Below are 12,180 nucleotides of genomic sequence, written 5' to 3'. Positions count from 1 at the left end.
AAGGCCTTGTAAAGTGGTATTAACACTTCACGTGATCTATAAAGTGGTATTAACACTTCACGTGATCTTGATTCTATCCCTCTGTTAATGCAGCCTAGCACTGTGTTGGCCTTTTTGGCAGCTGCAGCACACGGCCGGCTCGTAAAAGAGCTCATAAAAGAGCCAAGGTTGCCTGCCCCTGCCCTAGTCCCTAGGAAGGGCTGCGCTCCTTAATTACTCACCCCTCCGGCTTTGATGAGTTTGTGACGGAATTCCTTGGTGGGGTTATTAAAAGTCAGCTTCTCGCACCGCAAATGGTTAACTGGGGGGTTTCCTTCAAGGTTTAAGAAAAGGTCATAGGTGAAGCAAACTTTTTTCGGTTCCTCCTAAAAGGAGAGGGGAAAAAAAACAACAACTCTCAAAAGATTGCAATTGCGTCTCCGTGTTCGGACGACTAGAGCAGCAAAATGAGAAGAACTGAGTGTGAACAGGTAAATTCTCTCCAAACTCAACATCACCGTTGGCCAATCCTTCTGCGGTGGAGGTGGAGGCCCTGTGAGAGCAGGGTCAAAGTACAGGATAGGATCATTCCGATCTAAACAAAAATCTTGGCTAGAATATGGCAAAATCCTGTGTTGTTGGGCTCAGGCTGATATGTACGGGAGCAGACCTGCTATCACTTTATACAGTAGTAGCCAAAATTGTGGAAACCTTTTGGGAAAAGTGTATTTTTGAGGTTGTATGGCTAATAACACCACTTTTTTTGGGGGGGGGGAGTAGTACCATAAAATTATAATAAAGATAATTTAATCAAGAATGTGATGCAACAAAGTTTGTTCAATGATCTGTACTGCATTCTATGACAAGTGATAGTCAAATAACCAGAAAAAGGAAGCACAACTGGCTTAGGTTGATCTCAGGCAGCTTTCCTTCGTCTGATGGTAGCCAATGAGCGTGAGCATTTAGAGAGCCAATCAGGGGTCATCTTCTTTTGGCCATGAGCCAATTAGATCACAGTAGGATTCAGTGATTGATGTCCTGTATCAAAGTTGAGGACATTTGTCAGTACGTTACGGGATCGCTATCAAGTTTTTTTTTTGTGTTCTTTCATTTAGTGAGCTTGTAAAATTAAAGCGATGGTGCAAAGTACCATGGTATAATGAAATGGGATAGGGTTTCCTGCCTGAGCAGGGGGTTGGACTAGATGACCTCCAAGGTCTCTTCCAACTTTATTATTATTATTATTATTATTATTATTATTATTATTATTACTACTACTACTACTATTGAGGATCATTGCACAGTCAGCCAGATGTTCAGACTGGATTTGGCATTTTCTCTACCTAGCGAGTCCTTACCCAGGACCTGGGATAGGCAGATGTGGATGTTTGATGGTATCACAGATCTCGTCGCAGGATGGAAGCAGTTCCTAATAAGGCCGCCTTTTGCAATTGACTAATAGCGAATTTGTCAATGCCAATGGTGTTCAAGTGGTGCTCCAGTTGTTTTGGGATTGCACCCAAGGAGCCTATGACTATTGGTACTACCCTTGCTTGCTTTTGCCACAGTCTTCTATTTCTATTTGTAGGTCTTTGTATTTTGTTATCTTCTCCAGTTCTTTCTCTTCTATTCTGCTATCTCCAGGCACTGCCACATCCACTATCCAGACTTTTTTGTCTTTCTTATCGACGATTGTTAAGTCTGGGGTGTTATGTTGCAGGTGCTTGTCTGTTTGAATTCTGAAGTCCCAGAGCAGTTTAATTTTATCATTTTCTATGACTTTCTCTATTTTATGATCCCACCAGTTTTTGCTTACAGGCAAATGCTATTTTTTGCAGATCTTCCAATGCACCATTGTTGCTACTTTGTCATGCCGCTGCTTGTAGTCAGTCTGTGCGATCTTCTTGCAGCAGCTTACCAGGTGGTCCACTGTTTCTTCAGCTTCTTTGCATAGGCAGCACTTACTGTCTGTTGCTGTCTTCTCAATTTTGACTTTATATGCATTTGTCCTTAAGGCTTGTTCTTGTGCAGCCAGAATTAGTCCCTCGGTCTCTTTCTTCAATTTTCCTGCTCTTAGCCATTGCCAGGTCTTGTTAATATCTGCTTTCCCAGCTATTTTTTTCATGTATTGGCCATGTAGTGCTTTGTCTTCCCATGCCTCTATTCTGTTCGTCATTTGGTCCTTCTTGTAGGCCAGTTTGGTCTCTCCAGTAGTTAGTAAGCCTTCCTGATATACTAATTTCAGTGCATCTTCATCATTGTTCTTCAGATATTCTTCCAAAGCCATTTTTTCTTCTTCAACCATCTGATGTACTTGTAGCATTCCACGCCTACCTATTTGCCTTGGTAGATAAAGTCTGTCAATATCACTGCATGGACGAAGGGCATGATTCATTGTCATTATTTTTCTGGTCTTCCTATCCATTGCTTTTATTATTATTATGAGTTGACCGGTCACCCAGAAAGCCATGTAAAATAGTATTATTAAGTGAACGAGGCTACAGTTATAAAGAAATTAGAAGAAAAATGGGTAGAAACAACCAAACGTGACATTTCTACTGAACACTTTCTCCCAAAAGGTTTCCACAATTTTGGCCGCCCCTGTAGCTGACATGGTTGGGTGGTCTTCAAAACGGCTCAGTTTTTTTTATTTTATTTTAAAAAAAAAAACTAGTTTGCCCAAAGCATTTTAGACGTTGAGCGTCGATGTGAAGGGCTCGACAATTTCCCCAGAGGCAGGGTAATGAGTTTGGGGTGAGGAAGAATTATCTGCTAGGAGGTGGGGAAGGTGGTGTGTGTAGATCAGAACTGGAGATGCCTAAACATACATACTTATTACAGTCTTTTTTTCTGTTCACTGACTTGGATTTTTCTTAGAAGCCCCCCTCCCCGCAAAAAAAAACCCTCCAGGAAGGTGAAATTGCCGCAGAAGGAAACGAAACGCAGGCAGGGAGGAAGGAAGGACAGCGCTGGAGAATAAAAAAACGATACCTTGTTTTTGAAGTAGACCTCAATGGGCATAATGAAGCCCGCGTAGCCGGACTCCTCCACTTTGTAAGGGGGCTCTTTGCAAACTGGGGGGGGGGAGGAAAATAAAAAGGAGCATTAACAAGACTTCCCACGCAGCAGCAGCAGCAGAGCAGCCTCTGTAAACCAGGCCAGGGACGAGAATTAAAACAGGGTGACCTACGGCTCCGCTACCCATAATACGACCTGCAGGCAGGTTTCAACCTCCCCACAATCACGGGGTCAAAGGGATCCCCTTTTGCACGACCTTCTGACAACGGTGGCCAGGTAGGGCGTAAAATGGGGCAAAGCTCACCTAAACCAGTGGTTCTCAACCTTTTTAATGCCGCGACCCCCCAACCGGTCGTAAGTCGAGGACTAAACCAACCGGTCGTAAGTCGAGGACTTTCCCTGCCCGGGAACGCCGTGCATGCGTGGTGCCGCCCCCTGGCGTAGCTGGTGTAGCTGGCAAGCAGCAGAGACGGAGCAGGCTGACCACCGGCTGGGCCACCAGCTGGCCCAGCCCAAGGGAGGTAAGGCACCCGCTGGAAAAGGGGAAAAAAATGGCGGACAGCCTTGCTTGGCGACCCCCGTGAAATGGTCGATCGACCCCAAATGGGGTTGCGACCCACAGGTTGAGAAGCGCTGACCTAAACAATTGTTTCACTCCGCAACATAAATTTGGGGCTCCATTTGGTCGTTAAGTCGGGGACTGCCTGTACTTTGACATGAGCCGAGGTGGCGCAGCAGTTAGCGTGCAAGTACTGCAGGCCACTTTAGCTGACTGTGTTCAGCAGGTCAGCGGTTCAAATCTCACCGGCTCAAGGTTGACTCAGCCTTCCATCCTTCTGGGGTAGGTCAAATGAGGACCCAGATTGTTGGGGGCAATGTAAATATATATATATATATATATATATATATATATATATACACACACACACACACACACACACACACACACACACATTGCTTACTGGTGTACACCGCTTAGAGAGTGCTTGCACTTAAAGCAGTATATAAGTCTCATAAATAAATAAATAAATACATAAATACTTCCCAACCTGGCCAACCACAGGCTACCCAAGCAGCCCACAAGAGCATCCCTCTGCCCAGAGACCGGGTCGCCAACGTGCCTCTTGGTCCAAGGTACACCCCCTGCCCGGCCCGGCGCACCCGCCCGCCCGCCCGCCCGGAGGCCCACTCACCACGTTTGGGTTTAGGGAAGCTCTGATGGAGGCGGAAGACCACCCTCTCCACAAAGTGCTGGATTTCAAACTGCTCCGGGCCGCGTACAAACACCATCCAGTCGTGGGTGAACCCCTCCGTGGTGGGCTTCTTCCGCAGCTGGGCACGGTGTCCGAGCTCCAACTTCACCTGGACTGTACACTAGGAAAGGGGGAGGGGATGTGTGCAAGGGGAGGGAGGGGCAGAGAAAGAGGAGGAGGAGGAGGAGGAAGGCAGAAACAGCCTGTTAGTCAAGTAGACCTAGCTGGTGAGCGGCGACGGTCGCTGCTCAAAAGAAAAAGTTACGCCAATTGTCGAAAATTCAGGCCAGACAACCGCAGGAGAAATGTTTTGATCCCTTTGTTTAGAACTAGCTGGGAACTCTGCGGCTCCTAAGAAGATATTCATTTGGAAAAACTGATGTGGAACCTAAACCTGCAGGATCTAGGACAGCGGTTCTCAGCCTGTGGGTCGGGACCCCATTTGGGGTCAAACGACCATTTCACGGGGGTTGCCAAACAACGCAGTCCACCATTTTTCCCCCCCTTTTCCTTGGCTGTGCTACTCCCTTTTATTCTGTTGGCTTTGGAAAGCCAATAAAATAGACTCTCTTGAATAGAGTCTAATTCTATTGGCTTTCCAAGGCCAATAGGAATTGTCCAGGCTGTCTCTGCCCTGCTGAGCCCGCCAAAAGTCCCATTCTGCAAACGGTGCTGCCCCAGTTGAGTAGTCCTCGACTTATGACCGGTTGAGTAGTCCTCAACTTATGACCGGTGGGGGGGGTGTCGCAGCATTAAAAAGGTTGAGAACCACTGCTCTAGGAGGTCCTCCCCAGATGGGCTCACGACGATTGGAAACATAAAAACGCACCGTGCATTTAATTTTTCACACACGACCCGTGGATCAGCTGAAGGCAAATTGCTCCACCCAGATTGTAGGTCAACGTCTATGCGCTAGCCTCTTCCAACTGCGGGCCAGGGCTTACCACATAAATATAGGGTGATGTTTACAAGCACACCCACCCACACCTACACCCCACGTTGTTTGGAGGCAAAGGTGAGCCCTGAATTTTCTTAAGCTATTCTAGCATTTAGGCCAGTGGTTCTCCACCTGTGGGTCAGGACCCCATTTGGGGTCGAACGACCATTTCACGGGGGTCGCCAAACAACGCAGTCCACCATTTTTTTTCCCCCTTTTCCTTAGCTGTGCTACTCCCTTTTATTCTGTTGGCTTTTGAAAGCCAATAGAATAGACTCTCTTGAATAGAGTCTAATTCTAACGGCTTTCAAAAGCCAATAGGAATGGTCCAGGCTGTCTCTGCCCTGCTGAGCCCGCCAAAAGTCCCATTCTGCAAACAGTGCTGTACCAGTTGAGTGGTTCTCGACTTACGACCGGTTGAGTAGTCCTCGACTTACGACAAGGAGGGTCGCGGCATTAAAAAGGTTGAGAACCACTGATTTAGGGGGAAGGAAGGCCTTTCCAGTTCAGGAAGGTACAAGGGCAGAGCAAAGCAGCTGAAAAAAGGAAAGACAAGACGCATATTTTGCCTTTCCAGTTATTAGCCTTTTCTGGCATTTTGGGGGTACGTTATTAAGTGTCTGCAGGAATGAAGGGACTGGCCTGGAGCAGACAGCACGAGGGCCCTTTGCAGCTTTTTAGGCCCCGGAAAATTTCACCAAGGGCCTGAGAAAAAAGATGACAGAATAATAGAATAACCAAGTTGGAAGGAGGAGATCCTATAGCAGGGCTAGGCAACCTTGGCTCTTTTATGACTGGTGGACTTCAACTCCCAGAATTCCTGAGCCAGCCATGCTGAGGGGAAAGGGAGAGGTTGCCAAGCTGAGCCAGGCTGGCTCAGGAATTCTGGGAGTTGAAGTCCACGAGTCACCAAAGAGCCAAGCTTGCCTACCCCTGTCCTATACCATTCTGGACAAATGGATATCCAGTCTCTTCTTGATGGAGCAGCCACAACCTCTAGTGGCCAGCCGTTCCACTGGTTAATTGTTCTCACTGTCAGGACATTTCTCCTTAGTTCTAAGTTGCTTCTCTTCTCCTGGATCAGTTTTAGTCGGTTGCTTTTTGTCCTGCCTTGTTGCTTTAGACTTGCAGGGGTTCTCAACCTTGGCAACTTTAAGACTTGTGGACTTCAACTCCCAGAATTCCTCAGCCAGCTTTGCTGGCTGAGGAATTCTGGGAGTTGAAGTCCACAAGTCTTAAAGTTGCCAAGGTTGAGAACCCCTGCTTTAAGAGAATAGGCTAGCCCCCTCTTCTCTGTTGCAGCCCCTGAGATATGGAAACAACGCTACCCTGTCACTCCTAGTCCTTCTTTTCAAAAAGAAAAGAAAAAAGCGGAGTCACAAAAAAACGTGCCTGTGGGGTTTGGGAGTTGCTGGTCTGTTCAGGAATAATCCCTGTTTCTGAATAGGGCCCGGGACGGGGTTTATATCAGCAGCTGGAGTTCATAAGAGGCCAAATTGCAATTGAACCAACAGATACTGGCTCAATTAATAAGCAGTCCAAGCATCTAGCAGGGGGAAGTTACTAGAACAGATGTACAACTGATGGTTTAAAAGAAAAAAGAAAAAAACCAAGTTAGTCCCTGTGATTGCATGTCTGAAGGCCAGGGTCTGTTTTATATCCACGGTGGGCCTTTCGCTGTAAAGCCATCCGTCTGGTTTTTGGGCTCCCCGTGGACACCCTAATTTTGGATTTCCAACAAAAGAATTGGGTAAGATGTTTCAATTCTTACAAACATCCACACGACAGATCTAGAGATGCTCAAGGTTTGAATGCTGACGCAACCTTTCCCATGTTTTGCAGGTCAGATGCCGCGAGGGGTTATAAAAGTTGAAAGGAAGAGCACAAACCCAATCAATACATAACTAAACAGCTTCCTTACTACATTCATCTCTCCCCATGGCCAACCTTACTAGTCTTGGGTTAGGTTTTTGCAATGTGCTAATTTGCTACGATAGGTAAACTCGGTGCTGCTTATAAGTTACTATTTACAGCTTACCACAGGGGCGCACATTGCAATTATATATAGTTTACATCTACGAGAGTCGTCTGCTCCCCATCTTAAGAATAATAGTAAAGTTGGAAGGGACCTTGGAGGTCATCTAGTCCAACCCCCTGCTCAGGCAGGAAACCCTATACCATTTCAGACAAATGGCTGTCCAGTCTCTTCTTAAAAGCTTCCAGTGTTGGAGCATTCACCGCTTCTGGAGGCGGGTGGTTCCACTGGTTAATTGTTCTAACCGTCAGGAAGTTTCTCCTTAATTCTAGGTTGCTTCTCTCCTTGATCAGTTTCCATCCGGTGCTTCTTGTCCTGCCTTCAGGCGCCTTGGAGGATAGCTTGACTCCCTCTTCTTTGGAGCAGCCCCTGAGATATTGGAACACTGCTATCATGTCCCCCCTCGTCCTTCTCTTTGTTAAACTAGACAGACCCAATTCCAGCAACCATTCCTTATATGCTTTAGCCTCGAGTCCCCTAATCTTGCTTATTTAGTGACCGTTTTAAGGTACAGCTCTGAACGAGAAAATGTAGCTGCGGCCATTGTAGTGTTCCCCCAGGGCAGGGGTCGGCAACCTTGGCTCTTTTGTGACTTGTGGACTTCAACTCCCAGAATTCCTGAGCCAGCATAGCTGGGAGTTGAAGTCCACGAATCACAAAAGAGCCAAGCTTGCATACCCCTGCCCCAGGGTCACGTGATTGCAATTTAGGCAGTTGGCAACCAGCTGGCAATGGCAAAGCTGCAATTATCCCACAACCACCATTTGTAACTTCCACCACGCAGGAGATTGCAAATGGCAACCTGACAGTGAGAACAATTAACCAGTGGAACAACCTGCCTCCAGAAGCGGTGAATGCTCCAACACTGGAAGTTTTTAAGAAGAGACTGCACAGCCATTTGTCCGAAATGGTATAGGGTTTCCTGCCTAAGCAGGGGGTTGGTCTAGATGACCTCCAAGGACCCTTCCATCTCTATTATTATTATTATAACCAGGCGGGTGTGGGAGACTGCAACCGCACGGGACTCACCTCATCATGGCAACTGTGGTAGTAACGTAGTTCTACTACAGCTCAACTCAAAACAGATAATTGAGTGACTGTTCAAAGTCACAACGGGCTGAAAAACGTTACTTATGACCATCTTTCATAGCTATGACCGTCGCAACCTCCCCAGGATCACGTGACCAAAATTCAAAGGCTTGGCAATTGGCGTGAATTTGCCACCTTGTGACGAGCCAAGTCAACAGGGGAAGCTGGCTTCGCTTAACCACCGTGTTACTGGTTTATCGCCTGCGGAGATTCACGTAACAACTGTGTCAAGCAAAGTCGTAAAATGGGGCAACTCTCACAAACGTCCCACTTAGCAACAGAAACGCTGGGCTCAATTGCGGACGTAAGCCGAGGACCACCTTTGTCATCCTTCAATCAATCAATCAGAATAGCAGAGTCGGGGGGCACCTTGGAGGTCATCTAGTCCAACCCCCTGCTGAAGCAGGAGACCCTCTACAATTTCAGACAAGCGGCTGTGCAGTCTCTTCTTGAAAACCTCTCCAGTGATGGAGCGCCCACGATTTCTGGTGGCAAGCCGTTCCACTGGTGAATTCTTCCCACTGTCAAGGAAGCTTCTCCTTAGTTCCAGGTTGCTTCTCTCCTTGATTCGTTTCCACCCGTTGCTTCTTGTCCTGCCTTCAGGCGCTTTGGAGAAGAGCTTGACTCCCTCTTCTTTGGGGCAGCCCCTGAGATACTGGAAGGCTGCTCTCCTGTCCCCCCTCGTCCTTCTTTTCTCCAGACTGGCCATTCCCAGTTCCCGCAGCCGTTCTTTGTGTGTTTTCGTCTCCAGGCCTTTGATCCTCTTAGCTGCTCTTCTCTGCACTTTCTCCAAAGTCTCCAGTGCCTCTGATGCATCAGGTAAGGAAGCCTTGCCTTGCGCCTCGGACACACCCACTCTCACTCACCTTACACACCAGTGTGCCCCACAACTGGCAGATGCATCCTCACTGCTGCCCGCAGATGCATGCCAAAGAAGTGGGGTGGAGGGGGTGGCAGTCCCCCCCAAGTGCAATGGACGGGGAGAGGGCAGCTGCCAGCAATACGAGGGACCCCATTTGGGAGGGAGGGAGGGAAGGAGGGAAAGCCCCTGGCTCCCCCACCCTCCTTCCCCCTGGCCTGAGGAAGCCACGCCCCTTCAGACGGGCAGGCTCCTCCCCCCCGGCTGTCTATCTTCACATTCTCCCCTCCCCCCCGCAATTCAACGGGGATGGCACCCCAGAAATCTCTCCCCGCCCCCTCCCACTCGCATCTCTCCTTCGGATGGGCGGGGGGGGCTAACATGAGGGACTGGGGGGCGTGGCCAGCCGCCCAACCCCGCCCCTCCAGGGGTGTGGGCGTGGCCGCCCGGCGCCCTGTGAAGGCTGGCCCCGCCCATTTCTGAGAGGGGGGGCGAAAGGGCGGGCCGCCTCCTCCTCCTCACCTGGTTGTCCATGGCGGGGACAGGCCGCCTGCCTGGCGGGATGGGGCCTACGGGGCTCGGCCTGGCTCGGCTCCCTTCAGGGCTCGGGGTGCGGCGGCGGCGGCTGCTGCTGCTGCTGCTCCCGCCGCCGCCTCGTCATGGCTCGGCGCCGGGCGGGAGTCGGCCTGGCGTGTCCGCGCCGCGCTGGGCCCGGCCCCCTCCGAGCCTCGCTTCGCCGCCAGCGCTGCTGCTGCTGCTCCTGCCGCCGCCGCCGCCGCCGCCTCCTACACACCGGAACCGGAAACCCCCCCCGCCGCTCCGCTCTGAGACGAGCGGCCTTCCCGGCCAATGGGAGCGCGCGTTCCGGCGCCTCTCCGTCCCGCCAATAGGAGCGGCGCCGAGAGGGCGGGAACAGCGGCGGCCGCCAGCCGGCCAATGGGAGCCGAGGGGGCGCGTTGCCCGGGAGACGGCGGAGCGCTGGGAGAGCCAGCGAGGGAGGGAGGGGAGGGAGGGAGAGGCAAGGAGGGCGGCTAGTCCTCATTGAGGAGCCGCTGCCGGCGGATATGCGCGGGATCCCTCCGCTCCCCCGAGCTGGACTTGCTGCCCCGACCGGATGAGGAGAAGGTGAAGCGAAGACCCTCGGAGGGCAGGACTTTGGGTTGGGGGGGGAGGTGAAGATTTCCCCCCCCCCAGTTTTTACCTTGTGGGGTGGAGTGGGGGTTTTGACTGAGCAATCAGGAGGGGGGGATCTTGGGGATAAGTGGGCTCTGCTACCCATCAGCCCAGCCCACCCTGCAGGGGGGTGGTTGGGTGGAAGACAGGGAGGGCTGGTAAGTCCTCCAGTTACGACCGCCACGGAGCCCGAAATTCAGACGTTAAGTGAGCTTTGCCCCGTTTTACCGCCTTTCTGCCCAGCGTCGTTAAGCGAATCCCTTCGGTTGTTAAGGGAGTGACACGGCCGTTAAGTGAATCTGGCTTCCCCCATTGACTTTGCCTGCAAAAGAGGACACGGCAACCGTCGTAAATAGGAGTCAAGTGGCCAAGCCTCTGAATTTGGATCACGTGACCACAGGGATGCTGCAATGGTCGTCAGTGTGAAAAATGGTCGTAAGTCGCTTTTTTCTGTGCAGTTGTAACTTTGAACAGTCAGTAAATGAACAGTTGCAAGTTGAGGACTGTGTGCACTAAGGTATGTTTCCTGCCTTATTTATTTTTATTTATTTATGAGACTTATATACCGCTTTAAGTGCAAGCACTCTCTAAGCGGTGTACACCAGTAAGCAATGTATATATATATATATTTACATTGCCCCCAACAATCTGGGTCCTCATCTGACCTACCCCGGAAGGATGGAAGGCTGAGTCAACCTTGAGCCGGTGAGATTTGAACCGCTGACCTGCTGAACACAGTCAGCTAAAGTGGCCTGCAGTACTGCACTCTCACTGCTGTGCCACCTCACCTCTTTTATCAAATAGTAATAATAAAAAATAAAGATTAGGACAAATAAATGCAGCTGGTTCTCGACTTACAACACCTCATTTAGTGAACGTTCAGAGTTACAACGGCCCTGTCTTGTTTTTCACACTTAGGACGGTTGCAGCATCCCGCGGGTCACGTGATCCAAATGTTGGACGCTTGGCAACTGACTCGCATTTATGATGTATGCAGGGGTCACATGATCCCCCTTTTTCGACCTTCTGACAACCAGGAAGCCAGGTTCACTTAACGACCGTGTGACTGCAGTGACTCATGTAACAGCCGTGGCAAGGAATGTTGTAAAATGGGGCAAAACCCACTTAGCGACTGTCTTGCTTAGCAGTGGAAATTATGGTCACGTTATTCTCCGGAGCACCCGAGGACAGGACCAGAAACGATGGATGGAAACTGACCAAGGAGAGAAGCAACCTGGAACTGAGGAGGAACTTCCCAACAGTGAGGACAATTAACCAGTGGAACAGCTTGCCACCAGAAATCGTGGGGGCTCCATCAGGGGAGGTTTTTAAGAAGAGACTGGACAGTCACTTATCTGAGATTGTCTAGGACAGTTCTCCCACTTGAGCAGGGGGCTGGACTAGAAGACCTCCAAGGTCCCTTCCAGCTGTATTCTATTCTGTTCCATTCCATTCTATATTCTAGTCTATCTAATTCTGTGTTTTATTCTATATTCTATTCCAGCGGTTCTCAACCTATGGGTCACGACCCCATTTGGGGTCGATCGACCATTTTTCTGGGGTCGCCAAAGGCGGCGATCCGCCATTTTTCGCAGTGCCGTGCATGCGCGCCGCGCATGGGGGCGGCGCTGTACACGCGCACCGCACGTGGGGGGGCGCCACACATGCGCGCCACGCATGGGGGCAGCGCCGTGCACGTGCACCATGCGTGGGGGGGCACCGCGCACGCGCGTCGCGCGTGGGGGGCCGCCCCCATGCGCACGGTGCCGCGCATGCGCAGGGCGCCGCGCATGCGCAGAACATTTGTGTGACGGGGGTCGCCGTCACACAAACGTTG

The 12,180-nt window shown here is 50.4% G+C and overlaps 1 protein-coding gene across 1 annotated transcript in view; it reads right to left on the bottom strand.

Moving 5' to 3' along the window:
- MLLT1 (MLLT1 super elongation complex subunit) overlaps positions 1 to 9,985 on the bottom strand; it is a 31,824-nt gene extending 21,839 nt beyond the window's left edge. Inside the window, exons 1-4 of the mRNA XM_039355292.1 lie at positions 9,693 to 9,985; positions 4,191 to 4,371; positions 2,971 to 3,053; positions 222 to 365 (exon numbers count right to left, since the gene is read on the bottom strand). Of these exons, the coding sequence (XP_039211226.1) occupies positions 222 to 365; positions 2,971 to 3,053; positions 4,191 to 4,371; positions 9,693 to 9,704 (420 nt within the window). The 5' untranslated portion in view covers positions 9,705 to 9,985. The remainder of the gene's footprint in view (positions 1 to 221; positions 366 to 2,970; positions 3,054 to 4,190; positions 4,372 to 9,692) is intronic.
- Between the last annotated feature and the right edge of the window lie 2,195 nt (positions 9,986 to 12,180).

The sequence above is a fragment of the Crotalus tigris genome, unplaced genomic scaffold, assembly GCF_016545835.1.
Source record: "Crotalus tigris isolate CLP2741 ecotype Arizona unplaced genomic scaffold, ASM1654583v1 scf7180000018656.1905471916:244674, whole genome shotgun sequence".
Taxonomy (NCBI): Eukaryota; Metazoa; Chordata; class Lepidosauria; order Squamata; family Viperidae; genus Crotalus; species Crotalus tigris.
Note: the sequence above shows the minus strand (reverse complement) of the source record. Positions and strands in the feature narration are given on the sequence as shown.